Source organism: Chlorocebus sabaeus, chromosome 15 (genome assembly GCF_047675955.1).
Source record: "Chlorocebus sabaeus isolate Y175 chromosome 15, mChlSab1.0.hap1, whole genome shotgun sequence".
Taxonomy (NCBI): Eukaryota; Metazoa; Chordata; class Mammalia; order Primates; family Cercopithecidae; genus Chlorocebus; species Chlorocebus sabaeus.
Window position 1 is genome coordinate 9,589,305 of NC_132918.1, and position 14,595 is coordinate 9,603,899.

General features: G+C 39.1%; 1 protein-coding gene across 4 annotated transcripts in view; it reads left to right on the forward strand.

Annotated features, from left to right (window-relative positions):
• The first annotated feature begins 677 nt into the window (after window positions 1–677).
• The window catches only part of PEX5L (peroxisomal biogenesis factor 5 like), a 249,398-nt gene continuing 235,480 nt past the window's right edge, over window positions 678–14,595 (forward strand). For all 4 annotated transcript variants that reach the window (XM_037988531.2, XM_037988534.2, XM_007972010.3 and 1 more), the window contains exon 1: window positions 678–1,117. In XM_037988531.2, coding sequence (XP_037844459.1) covers window positions 1,097–1,117 — 21 coding nt within the window. In that variant the 5' untranslated portion in view covers window positions 678–1,096. The remainder of the gene's footprint in view (window positions 1,118–14,595) is intronic.

Genomic DNA, 14,595 nt, shown 5'->3' on the forward strand with positions numbered 1-14,595 from the left:
AAGTGCAACACTCCACCCCCCTAAAAAAGTCCCTGATCTCATGGAAATAACATTGTACAGAGGGACAGACAGACAACAAATAAAATAAATATGGAAAATACAAAGGATGTTAGGTGATGTTACGTGCTAGGGAAAAAAATAAAGCATGCCAGATCCTTAGGGACTAGGGTTTGCCATTTTAAATAGAATGCTCGGCGATGAATTGGGGATGAGGGGAGCAGGGAGTCTGTATTTAACGGGTGATACGGCGGTAACTTTCGAGAGCTGAATCAGAACCGAAGTAAACTCTTCGGCAATCCCCGCGCTCAGCCTATAATGTCTGTAGGATAACAGGCTCAGTCGCGGTGGACGGCCCCCGGGGAGACGATGCCTGTCTTCCCGCCTTTCTTCCAGCCGGCCATCCCCTCCGCTAGAATCGCACTGCCCGCCGACGCCGCACCTGAACGCCGCGCCGCGGGCGTTTAACACCAGCGCGACCACCGCCCGCAGGCACCTCGCCTTGCCGCCGCGCGCGCGCAGCCCCGAGGACGCGCTCGGGAAGCGCGCACCGCCCGGGGCCGCCCTCGGGCCGCTCCCAGGCCCACTAGGAACGCGCACGCGTGCCCGGCCCCGCGGCCTCTCGGCAGGCACGCGGCCGGGAGGACGGCGCGCGCCCCGCTCGGCAGCTGCGGCGGCGGCTGGTGTAGGCGCTCACGTCAGGGCTGGGAGGAGGGGGTTCGCAGCTCAGAGAGTGAGAGAGACATGAGGCATCCTGGCAGGAAGCGAGAAAGAGTTCGGCGAAGAAGGAGTGAGTTCTAGAGACGCCCCGCGAGCAGGACCCGCGCCTGCCGGAGAGCGTGGCCGACCCGGCTCCTCGCTTCCTCTGCGCGCTCTCCCGCGTCCGCTTTCAGCACCCCGAGCGGAGAACAGTTCCCGGCAGCCCGCAGCGCTGCCGAGTGGCCGCCCGGACCGGCCAGTACCCAGAGCTCCAGGGGGTTCAGGAGCACCCTCTGAGAACCCGCTGTGCACCCACCTTCTCCCCTTTTTTGGTGGGCAAGGAAGCACGGGGAAAAAAGCATCCAGTGGCCTCAGGGAGCCCTGAAGAAACCGAAGCAGGATGTACCAGGGACACATGCAGGTAAGACATTTCTAGAGGGCTGGAGAGAAATCTTGGGGGCTAATTTAAGAGCAAGGCGGTTCACCAAGTTTCTGTGGTCAAGTACTGCCTTCGCACAACTCAACAAGTGAAGTGATGCAACATGACCGTGACATTTCTGTCCGGTGCTGCCGGGAAAACTAGACCGGTTTCCAAGGGTGGGAGAAGGGGAGGGAAGACCTCAGAACTTCGATTGGGGAAGTTTGTTTTCTGTGCATTCCCTGAGCCTGTTTCTTTAAACAGGATCAAGGAATCGAAACAGAGGAAACCCTGGAGATGACCGTGTTTCCGTTGTAATCCTATTGATGCATCTCAGCATGTATGTCAACTGAAGGGCAAACAATAATAGGAAAGACAAAGCTTTTCCTTTACCGTCTGAAAAGGTTGCTTGACTTAGAACACTGTCACTTTCGTTTCATTTTTTAAAGTGTTATATTTGAAAAACGATTTATACTGTATTTTCCCCCTTCACATTATGGGACATTGTCATCTATTCCAATAGTCACAGGATGACTTGGGTGGATGAATTTCAAACACATGTCCAAGGAGCTCTAATGTTTTTCAGAGGAGGTGCTGCCTCCGGTTGTTATTAATGTTCATCTGAGCTGAGCCGCTGCTTCTTTCCGATGCAAACACTCTACTCTCTTGGGCAAGATTACTTTAACCTTGACTTCAGTTCTCATTCATATGGTTAGTTATTTCTTATACAGGCAGATATATGCTTTGGGAGAAAGATAAAATACTAACTCAGCTTTCTAAAGTATTAACTGGGCTCTTTTTGTTGCACCTAAATGGTTTAGTCATCAGGCTTGATGTTTGGGCTTCCTTTCCATTCCAAAGATGGTAAAATACAATCGTTATGTATGATGCCTTTATCCTGATGTGTAACATTTATGAGAACTGAGGATTTTGCTTCTGTGTCTTCTAGAGAAATTTGAAATAGATAAATATGTTGTTACATTTATTACTTAGTACTACCCAGATTTAATTTCCATATCTTAGGGAAATTCTTTTGGACTATAATCCATTTTTAAAGAAAACACAGTATTTTATCATAGTCTCAAATTTTATAAGAATTCTCAATATACAGTGCCAGAATTCCAAAATATTTCCCATATGACTAACATCATCCTGTTTTGAAAATTATTAATGTAATTATATCACATTTGATAGACAAAAATTAGTGAATGAAGTATATCTTTAAATATTATATATGATCAATGTGATCGCATATTTCTTATAAAAGCTACACCAATTGAAAAGTTTAGTAACAAAGAATTCAAACAATGACTGCTGAAAAACTTACCAAAGAATTATTACTATCGTTTTATGCTTCATCTTCACCCAAGAATGATAATTACAATGTTATATATTATCTGTTTTTTAAACTGTTTCTTCACAAGGGTAAAATGGGAAGATTTTAATAGAGTCAACCCTCAAAAACTTGTTCATTTACACAAAATTGACAACTGACCACTAAAGGGAAATTAACAAAAACTTTGCACAGTATTGTTTTGTTGCTTAAAAAATATGTTACTGTGAATGAAGAATCGAAGCAACAATATGGTAAATTCATGCACCTAAAAACAATTTCAACTCAATTTTCTCAATATCTCAAAGGAGAATGTTATTGAAACTTGAGTTGCCTAGAACAATATCTGAGGGTTTAATTTCACTTAGAAAGAATAAACAAAATTTAAGACTCTGCATATTCTCCCAACTTAATGTCTTTTGCTTGTGCACTGCTGTAACAGCAAATATGATGACTTGCAGTAAAACTCACAAATCTTTGCTGCCAAGCTTAAATTAAAACATTACTAAATAAAGACTGTAATCAATATGTTCACCAAAATTTCAGAGCATAATACTTTTTTCCTACTTACTATTAATCATTAATGTTAGACATAAAACTTCCGAGGCCTTAGTAGGTATGTTTAGTAGTTATTCAATAGCATGATTATCTGAATGGGCATCTGTTCCCCCCAACAAAAAAATACCTATTACAGATTGATTTATAATATGCTTGCTGGCTTACATTTTAAACTCATATCTCTTCCCCAAAGAATATTATTTAGCCTATAGACAAAATTTCCATTGTGTTGGTATACTTAAAGAAGGTTTCCTTATCAGAGATACTATCGTCTTCCTGTGTGTACCTGAGTCTAATCACAGATGAGAAGAAACATATTCCAAACACTCCAAAATGTGTATAATTAAAATCTGAATCCATATTTGGTAAAGTGGACCAGGGATAAGCAGATTTACTAACATTTCTGCCAGCTTTGGAGTTTATTTGAAACATCATTTACTTGACTGATACCTTAAAACAAGAGTGAAAGAGAAATATTTGCAATCATTTGCTATGCATTCTAATTCTTCTCTTTTCTGTATCCAAGAGATTTTAAAATAAAGAGCTTTGTAAATTAGCAGTTTGAAGTAGGGGCAGGTGTTCTCAGGAAGACTTAAAAATAGTCTAATTTTAAACTCCTGTGGTGCCTTTGTTTTTGCAACTTAATGATTTTGCAAATAAAGTCTATTATTTCTCATACATATGGCTAATTCATCTGGTTTATGGTAGAATCCGAATTCATTTTAGAAACCACAGACTTTTAAAAACACACATTTGGTTTGCTCTGCTAGTTCATTAGAAGATAAAAGTTGGCATCTATTACAGACAGAGCATAGAGTAACAGATATTTCTTGGTTTCATAGTAAAGGCCGCAGGTATATTTCTTAGGAGCAGGGTCCTGGAGCTGTGTTTTTTTATCCAGCTGTCTTACCAATTATTTCCAAGGGGAATTAGTCACCCCAGTAGCTGAAGCAAAGGTTGCTGCTTTAGTGACTGTTTTAGATTTACTTGTTTTTCTCTTTGACGAAGGGGACTGATGATGATTGAATATACTTTAGCATCAGTTCTGACAAAACTCTCTATTGCTCATGGAGGGCCTATGGTCTTAATTCCACCAATACCTGTGTATGTTGAGGGCTGAGGTGTTTATTTGCATATGTGCATATGAGTTAACATTTCCAGTTAGAGCAAATTATTACATGTCTCTCAATATTTTCTTAACCAAGCTCTTTTTTTTCTGGGGTGGTATAAATACAGAGAAATATAATTTCAATTTTCAACTAAGATTTTTTGAATTGTTATTGAAGAATCCACAGTAATGGTTTTTTTCTTAATAAAAGAAAGCTATTTCAGAAGGCAATCAAACAAAAAATCTATTTGTAATTGTAACTGATCTTTACTATAGGCATTCAAAGCAGACTTTTTGACTTATTCAAGCTATCTGGGGAATCATTCCACACGCTCTAGCTTCACAAGACATAAACTAAAGAAAATCTAAATGACAAAAATTATAAGATTATTAACAGCTTGAAAAGTAGCCATTTGTTTTCCCCCAGGGGAGTTTTGCATTTGTTTTTCGATACGGCTTTACTTAAGATTTTTCTTAAAATCTTCACAAAGGGGAATAGCTTAGGTAATATGTTATGTTAATACATCAGCTCTCGCCCCTGGGGATTTATCTGGGTTCACTAGAAACAACACACATAAGAAACCAATCAAAGGTAAGACTGTAGAATGTTGTTTTCAATACCCTAAACAGTAGGTTATCATAATTGAGGCCCTCAGCAAAACTGTAAAGCAGATGATATTTATCATGGGTACTTCCACCTCTCTAACAGATCTACTTTTTTCCCTCCTGGTACCACCTTTTTTTCTTCTCGAGACAGGGTCTTGCTGTGTCGCCCAGGCTGGAGTACAGTGGCTGGATCTCGGCTCACTGCTTGCTATGCCTCCCTGGTTCAAGCAATTCTCCCACCTCAGTCTCCCAAGTAACTGGGACTATGGGTGCACACCACCATGCCCAGCTCATTTTTGTATTTTTTGTAGAGACGGGGTTTTGCCATGTTGTTCAGGCTGGTCTCGAACTCCTGAGTTGAAGCGATCTGTGTGCCTTGGCCTCCCACAGTGCTAGGATTACAGGCATGTACCACAGCGCCCAGCCCACCCTTTTCTATCCTGTGTGGTTTCTTTCTTAACCCTTTGCTAAGGCATTAACTGCTAGCAAAGATATAACTAATAGCAGTACACCACCCGCACGCACGCACACACATACACACATTTTCAGAGGTGAATCTTTGAGATTAGTTTAGAATTGGAGCAAGGGTGACATTTTCAGGAGAATGAGCAATGCTGGGGTTTGTTGAGTTGTTTTGGTCAGTGGTCGCTGCTGCCTTCCTCTCCCCCTTTTTTACCCCAGTTCAAATGGCACCTGGTCTTCTTCCTCAAAAGTCATCTTATAAGCATAAGTATGATGAAATGTTAACTAGAACTCTATTGACGCAAATTCATATACATTTAAGCTGTTGCTCAAAATCATGACACAAGCTCCAGCAAGATTCTAAAGTGTCTTCCTGTATATTCACATGCAAATCATGTTTGGTATGGGTGTAGTGTTGAGCTTTTAACACTTGAAAGTTATAATAATTATGGTATGCATTAGCAGAATACTTGATGAATCTGAAAATCTCATTCCCCAGCCATACTGGCCAACAGTTTATATACTTACTATAAGAAACACAATATAGTCTTTATAGATTTTATTTATGGTTTATAAATATTCCTCCTAAAAACATGTGTTTCAAAGTAAAAATTTCAGCATATAAATGTTTTTATTATAAAACATTTTTAAAGTAAAGAATAAGAAAAGGTTAAAACACAACTTGTTAACTCTACAATTTTGAATCTTTAGTATTACCACTGCCAACCCTGGAAACATTAAGATGCGATACACCATGTAGTCAAAACATCTGGCAGGCTGCTTTTTTACACTCTTCATTGAGATCACGTGTTTCCAACATAAGCTAAAGCTGTTAAAAGGTTTTATATTTTAAAATTACCTTCTTGATACATTTATAGGAAAACCAGTGCGCAGTTCTAATGCTAAAGGTAAAGGTAAACCCCAGCCTAGTGTGTCCTTATTAAGAGCCCTAAGTCCAATCTGAATGTCTGGGACATCTAAAAATATAATTTCAAATATGCTGACAGAGAAAACTAGTTACCAAGTTCCTGAAACAGTTTTCACCTTTTCATAATTCAGAACGTGTAAAACACAAATCATCTTGAACTATTGCATGGATCCGAGGCCAGAGTGCTGTGAAGTGGAGGTTATGTGTCTTTCAGTGACCTCTTCCTTAACCCCCACCTCATCCACATCTACCTCACCTCACTTATACCATCCCCTTTAGTAGGGATACCAAATGAGAGACTTTCTTTCCCAGTCTGCTAAGAAAAATTATTATAACTTATATATTACTATATTATAGAGTATAAACAGCAAGATAGTTAATACTCTATTCATTAACTATCAAGACAATTGCTGATTGTTGAAAGCTCAGGATGTAATAATACAACGCACTGCCAATGTTATCTTATAATGTAATGCTGACTGATTCTTACTAGTTAGTAACCAATACACTATTTCTTTTATTAAAATCCCATTTGATAAATATCCATTATCATACTCCATGTAAGATTTCACTAAATGGATTCAACTTTTGGATTGATTTTTAGAGATCACTGTTAGAAATAGCACAGATGAAAATTAATGAGCTCATTTAGATAGGAAGAGGCTGTTTATTTGCCATTTCATTGAAAAAAAAAAAAAGACAAAAATCCCTGCCAGCAGCTCCAAAATGGGGTTAACCTGACCCAAGTGAAATAGTTTGAATTTCAGGTGCATGCACAACTCCCCAAAGTTTCTACTCATGTGCACATACCTCTCGAAAACCAGATAAACCCTGCAAGTGAGACGAGATGTAGCAAGTTATTTTCCCCAAACAGAATGCCATATGGTGATCTATGAATCATGGAAATTCCAGGAGAAGAATGGTGTTGTTGTGATGCCAGAAATCTACCTAGGGAGTCACAAAAATCCCCACTCCCACACACCCTCTTAAAAATCATGTGTTTCTTAAAGCAACTGGTATGGTAGAGGAATTCATAACTATGTCATATGAATAATGATTGAAAGCACTGGTGATACTTGGCTGGGAAAGTAAAGACTCAAGGAGATGATGATGACTCTATGTAAGTATTTGAAGGGCTGGCTATTTAGGAAAGGGATAACATTTTTCTATACAGCCTTGAGGGTTAAAACTGGTGTTAAATTAGGGTAAGGTAAAAAGTTTCCTCAAGGTGGAGACAATAAGAATGTACCGCATATAGCACCCAGTTTGGCAAGATGCCCTCTTGGAGATGGAAGAGGTGTAGGGTGAAGGGAGAGATATGGGTGAGCAGATCACAGCGACACTGTGCACACATAGGCCCCTATTCCATGACATTATGCCTTGTGGAAAAACCTAGTGAAAAGCACCATGGGAAAGACTCACACTAGGTATATGTGAGTTTGTGTCCCTATCAAAATGGTTGTAGTCTACTGAAGTAATGACCAGCAAAATCCAACATTTTCTGGGGAAAATATTACCTGTCTGTCAGTATTTGGGTGGACATCTGACAGAGCCCCGCCAGTACTATCATGAAAAGTGATCAGAAACAGTAAAAGTTCGGCAAATACGGAACCTCCTTAAGAAAGTAAGAAAAAAGAAAAAACACCATGAGCAAATGAAGCTGCTAGAGCTGCAAAGCACCTCTTCACCTCCTTTGAATGTTACGTGTTAACTGTAACATGCATTCCCATCCTCAGTGAGCTGCTGATCATGTAGGGATATAACATTTGACTCGGCAGGGGATTATGTACACATGAGATACATGGAGCTTATTGGAAATGCAGAATCTCAGGTCCAACTCCAGACCTACTGAATCAGGAAGTGATTTTTTTCAACGAACCCAGTGATTTATATGCACATTAACATTTGAGAAGCACTGGTCTGAGAAAACTGTAGGTAAAAAACAATGTGTGATCTATTGAGCTGAGACCTAGCAGAAAGCTTAATTCCTATGTAGCTTTCCGACATCACAGAGGCAAGAGAAAGTCCCTGAAAGAGGAGCTGGAAAGAGCAACTATCACAACTATACTTGAATAAAAATGTCTTCATTATATTGACTCCATAACAACCAGCCAATTTGTTGTAGTTTTTCCTTCTGGAAAAAGGCACAACAAACCTATGATGCTTCACCTAACACATTTATTTGTTTTATTTACAAATAAATAAATAAGTAGTTTTATTTATTTGTAATTTATTTTAAGAGAGTGGGGACATAATAGTTATCTAAACAATTTGTTTGGAGAACAAACAAACAGAGGTGGCTCACGCCTGTAATCCCAGCACTTTGGGAGGCTGAGTCAGGCGGATCACTTGAGGTCAGGAGTTCGAGACCAGCCTGGCCAACATGGTGAAACCCCGTCTCTACTAAAAAATTTAAAAAAAAAACTATTTGTTTAGAGAACTATTATGTCCCCATTCCCTTAAATCTTTTCTCCTCCAAGATAAACAGTGCACTCAATCATTTCTCATAATGATATTTATGATGTTTTAAAGGCTCCATGAAAATATGGCCCTCCAAACAAGACACACTCCTAGAGATGTGATCAGGTGAATTCCAACCATTGCAATATTATCTATCTCTTGGGAAAGATACCTATTCAGGCAGCCTAAAACTGCTTAGCTTCTTTTTATTAAATTGTTCTACAAATTGTTCTGATGTTTCTATTCTCTAAATCACTTGAGAGTTATTTCACAGGTATTTGGTCTTTATACCGAAATAATCTTAAATCTAAATGTGTTGATTAAAATTTTCTAGGTTAACAGTTCCTTATGTCTCCAACGATTGTGCTAATGTTCAATTTTGAGGTCATAGAATCCTTTGTTTAAAGAGCCTTTGAAAAAGTTTTCTTCAGCCATCTCATCTCACAGATGGGGAAACTGAGGCCCAGAAAAGTTAAAAGACTTGCTCAGAAAGTCCCATACTGGTTAGTTAACAGAGCTAGTGCTGAAGTGAAATCTGTCTTACCCTGGTATATTATTTTCATTACACCATTATTCTCTATTTTAAGACTTATTACATTTGGAAATCAACATGAAACTAAATATTACAATAAACCACTAACCGTTTCCAAATATCTAGATGTTTGGCATTTAGTCATTAAAATTGACATTTTTCTGCTTTTCAGTTGTAGTATAACTATTTGATATTTTATATGTTACTTTAGCAGTCATTTGGCTAACAATAGAAGAGAATATGGCCTGTAAGCATGTTTTACAAGTGAAATAAAGTGCCCTGAAAAACTGAATTAGAAATTTAGAACATTTCTTGTTCTAAAGGTTTTCATCACTGTTTCTCCTTGGACTGACTAGACCGGCCATTTGAATAAGCATAGAAAGAATGATGAAGATTTAAAAATTACCATTTTGCAATCACCATAGTAAAAAAGTGACTCAAATAAGAATGATCAATGGATGTTAACCCTGAGGAGGAGGGCAGTTTGGGAACAAGGTATTTACGTAGCATCAAAATGTCATCCATAAATTACAAAAGAAAAAAGGGAAATTTTCAATGGCTAAATTGGATAACACCTTAACTAAGTCATCAAAATCAACATCACCAATAATGGACAGATGGAGCATGTGCCTCTGGATATGATGCTCTGAAAAAGAGACAGCGTCACTCAGGTAATAATTGTGCCAAAAATGCACAACCTGACTCTAATTATGAGAAAACAGACAAACCCAAAATATAGGTTACTCTATAAAATAAACAGATTGTGTTTTTCCAAAATATCAATGTCATGAAAAACAAGAAAAAAACTGAGAAGCCGTTGCAAATTAAAAGGAGACCAAAGAGATATGACAACTAAATGCAATATATAATCCTAGACTGGATCTTGGGCTAGGAAGGAAATTGCTGTAAGGACACCCTTGGCACCCACTATTGACCAGAACTCAAATATGGACTTTTGATCACTATTATATTTGTTTTTACATTTTTTAATTGGATGACTATACTGTGGCTATGTTAAAAAAAAAAAATCCTTGTTCATAGGATATATGCATACTCTATGAAGTGATAAAAAGCATGGTGTGTATATTTAATAATCTTATGTGTATGTATGTGTGTGTATATATATACAGAGAGGGAGAGGGAGGGAGAAGGAATGAAAGAGAATGATAAAGCAATTCAGCAAAATATTAAAAACTGCTAAATCTGGGGAAAAGGTACATGGGAGTCCATTGTACTATTTTTGTAATTTTTCTGTAAGCTTGAGAGACTATTTTAAAACAAATGATGTTAGAAAAAAAGTACATTGGGGCACTGGCAGACTTCTAGATCTAGCCTAGGGGTGAAGGGTCCAGGGAACAGACAGTGGCAGAGCTCAAGTCAAGCCCTGAACAGGTCAGTGTGGACTCCACTGCTGCCTTCACAGTACAAAGAACAGCAGAGCTTGGTACACTGGTTCCGCCACTACCCCGCTGCTGCTGCTGCCCACAGAAACCCCATGTTAGAGCTTCAGTGGCTGCCCTTACTGCCAAGATGGACTCTCTACCATGGCTGCTTATCTGTGTCCAAAATCCCTGTTTCAAAATGGAGGGCAGATATGGCTGATTGGTGGAGCTGAGCCACACATTCATACCTGGGCTCCAAGATAGTCTGTAAAAGTGCATATTGGCTTCTCACTAAGACTGACGAGTGTGAGCAGCTTCCCAAATGTAGAAAGAGAGTTTAGATTTGGGGAAGTTTTTTTAAGTGAATGTCCACCGTAACATGTTGAGACATTGCTTGAATGTAAAATAGACACCTTCTCTATCGTGAATTGACTAGAGTCCAGCCTGGCTTGAGAGATAAGAATTGAAAGGAAATAATTCTCTTTAAGCCTGTGTTTATTTAGTACTACCTGCCATTAGAGACAGGACTCTAAGAGAATATGGTAGAACTAGCTTATATTGGCTTATTAAATCATGTAGCAGAGAAGAGTAGAATGGTTCCTCTATCGTTGGTCGGTGTCCATGTACTGCTCACTCCTCTTCTTTTTGAGATATTAGAAACAGCCATGTAAAGAGTTCAGCAATTAATTAGGGAATTAAAATACATACCATGTACCTTAGTGATAAGAACATCTTTTTCCTTCATGTGCAGGAATTTAATGTAAAATATTGGGCACATTCATGTTTCATATTCATCCAAAGGATGATGATAATCAAGATGCCCTGTGCATTTGAGTCATTAATATTGATATACAGTCTCTTATATAACCCTTTATGAAGACTTATGTAAGACAAAAAGAAAATGTTCTTAAGCTTGGGGAAAGATTAAATTAAAATGAAATCTTGGAGGTATAAAGGTCTTTAGAGTTCACATAGCACAACATGGTCATTTCACATGTGAGGAACCTGAGGGCTAGGTCTTGATGGCTCAGATTTCTTCAATTAATTGCCTATTCCCAAAATGAAAAGAAAAAAAAATAAGAAGAAAGAATGCTGAAAGGCTTCTGATGGCATTCATCATACATCGCTTCATAATTCCTCACATTTGAAGAGGGAACAAAACATAGTGCTTAAGAGCTTCTGCTCCAGCATGACAGCCCCAAGTTCAAACCATGGCTTCACCACATAGTGTCTATGATTTTGCTCAAACTTATCCTCCCTAACCCCCACTTTCTTCACCTGTGACAGGGAGATAAGAAAAGTACCCACACATTGTGATGACTTCATAAGGATTAGATGAGATAATAAAGGTATAAGGGTCTTAGCATACAATAATTTATGAATTACACTGGCTCTTATGTTTTTGTAGAGCTACCAAAATGTTTCTTACATATCATCTGTGGAATAAAGACTTTAGCCCCAGCGTGCCTGTTATACCTATCATTTGAAATAGTGGCAGATGCTTACTCTTCTTGTTTTCTCACAATTCTAGATTGTTTTTATTTTCTCATCCTGAATTCCTTGCCTTACATACACTCTGAATGTTTACTCATCTGTCACTATTCCCATCAAACTCACCCTCAGTGAGTGCTGCTCTGCACCACCACCCCTCTCCCAGCAATGCAGAATTAAGGATGTTTTTCTTGATGCTGCTTTAGCAGCTTATATGCATTGATAATACCATAATTAATGTATAGCTTTAATTATTTTTGTCAGTCTCCCCAACTTCTTGAGCTGTGGCAGCAACCAAATCCAATACATCTTTATATTCTTGGAGACTAGTAGTGCAAAGTATATACTCTTTATGTAGTACTTATTGAATGAATAGATGACTTGATGATTAAATGAATGAATGAGTGAATGAATGTGTGAAATACTCAGAAGAGTCCTTACTGTCCTGAGTAACGACTCCAAAGTGCAGTTGGGATGGTCTCCCTGATTCTAAGATACACACAGCCCCAGGATCTGGTCTATTCCCATGAGCTTTGGAAGCAAATGCATATCAAGTGAAGTTTCTACACACTTGAAATGAAATCGATTACAGGGAAACCTTATAAACCTTATAATTAGATTGCCGCTGTAATTAACCAACACTCCACTGTCAAAGCAGTCTATGCAGTTTAATGGGTTCAACCTCTTTAAAGCTGGAGGACAGTCTGGGGCTGCAGACTTAGAAATGTAATAGATTCTTCTAATGGTTTCTAACTGTATCTCTAACCAGTCAAGGTCATGTGGAATTAGAAACCATCCCTCTAAAGTTCTAGACACCTCCTCACCACTTCAGCTGGTTGTCAACAACAATTTTGATAATAATGCTAACACACACACCCCTGAGACAACTGAGACTATGACAGAACATTATGATGTTGGAACTGCTGTCAGAGGCTGTTATTTGCTTATACCCTGTTGTAAGGGTTGCTTACACCCCCAGCCCTGACCTCCCCAGTTACACATGCATGCACATGTGAGCTCCCTTTCTCTCGCTCTCTCTCTTTCTCTCTCTCTGTCTCTCTCTCTCATACACACACACAGCTTTTCACATCAGATCCAAGGAAGGAACTGTACTCACAATGGTCCTACAATGGTCATCCAGTGAACTTGTCTATTTTATGCACCTATCTGAACCATGGGATCTTATTATATCTCCCACAGTTACTCTTATATGTGAGCCCGAAATATGGAGGAGTGATTCTTCCCATTCAGTTATAGGCTAAGAAGATTCAAAAACCACATGTCAACACAGAGGTCTTTCTAAAAGGAGACAAGAAATAGCAATGCCAGTGACATGTACTACCTTTCTGCAAATAATAAAAATGTACCCTTTCTGGGTGAACCAAATATGCAAAGACTATGGTTTTTCCTGGAGAACACAATCCCACATCCAGGCACACACTTGGTATGTGAGGTAGAGGGTTGGATTTCAGACCTGAATAGTGTCCCCTCATCCAGACATCTTTGCACAGCCAATCTGCACAATCATAGGTATGGCTCTGAAGGGAGTCTCCTCTACCAAGGAGCTACTCTCTCTCTCTCTCTCTCTTTCTCTCTCTCTCTCTCTCTGTGTGTGTGTGTGTATGTGTGTGTGTGTGTAGATGAGTGGTGAAAGGTGAATAAATTAGCTCTATCTTACCAAATATATTCAAACACAGATTGTATGTGTTTGCTAAGGCTTTTATAGAAGATGGTCTCTTTAAAAGATTACTGGCTTTCCTTCCAGCTCTAGGATTCTATTATTATCAGGCCTGTAATTAGTGATACCATACATCTGTGAGTGCTTGGTCAGGACCAATTCCTCCAGTTTACTACTAACCATATAATGGAAAATATATTTTAAAATGTTGCTGACATTGAGATGCTTGATATTTCTTACAAAGCCAAAGATCAACCTCTCCTAATTCTTCAGAGGACATGCTGTTTGGGAGCATGCTGCCGTATGTCTCCTCATTCTGCAAATAAGACATTTTCCTGTAAAGCTATCCCTGATATAGCAGATTCTTATTTGTGATATAATACTGATACCTCTGCTACAATAGTCACTTTTTGTGAGAGTGAGATGTTCATAAAAGTTAATCTTTAGAGTGCCTCAGTGAGGTTGGCAAAAGATAGATATTTTATCTCTGTCATGCTGATAAAGAGAATGCAACACACAGGTTTGACCGCCTCCCCGAAACTTCCTTGTCAAATCAGTTGGGGACTGAGGAGTAGAATCTGGGTCTTCTGTTTTTCACTCTATTGCTTGCGCCTGCATAGCAAATTCAGGCCATTTCTCCATGTCTGTACCTCAGCCACTGCAAAATGACTCAACTAACAGGGGATAAAAGGATTCTGCAAGTTTTCTGGAACATTGCGGTGGCCTTGGAGGGTAGAAATCACTGATGCATTGTTTCCACCACTTACTCAACACAGATGTCAAATCCATATAGTTTTACCAATACTCTGCACTCAGCACCTGTAACATTTACACATGTAATACTCTGAGAGCACCTTTGTGTAGGTTGGGGTGCACTTGCTTAGTGGAGTACAGAACAGCCACGAAACACCCATCTTTTATGCAGAAATCCTCTCTAGAATCA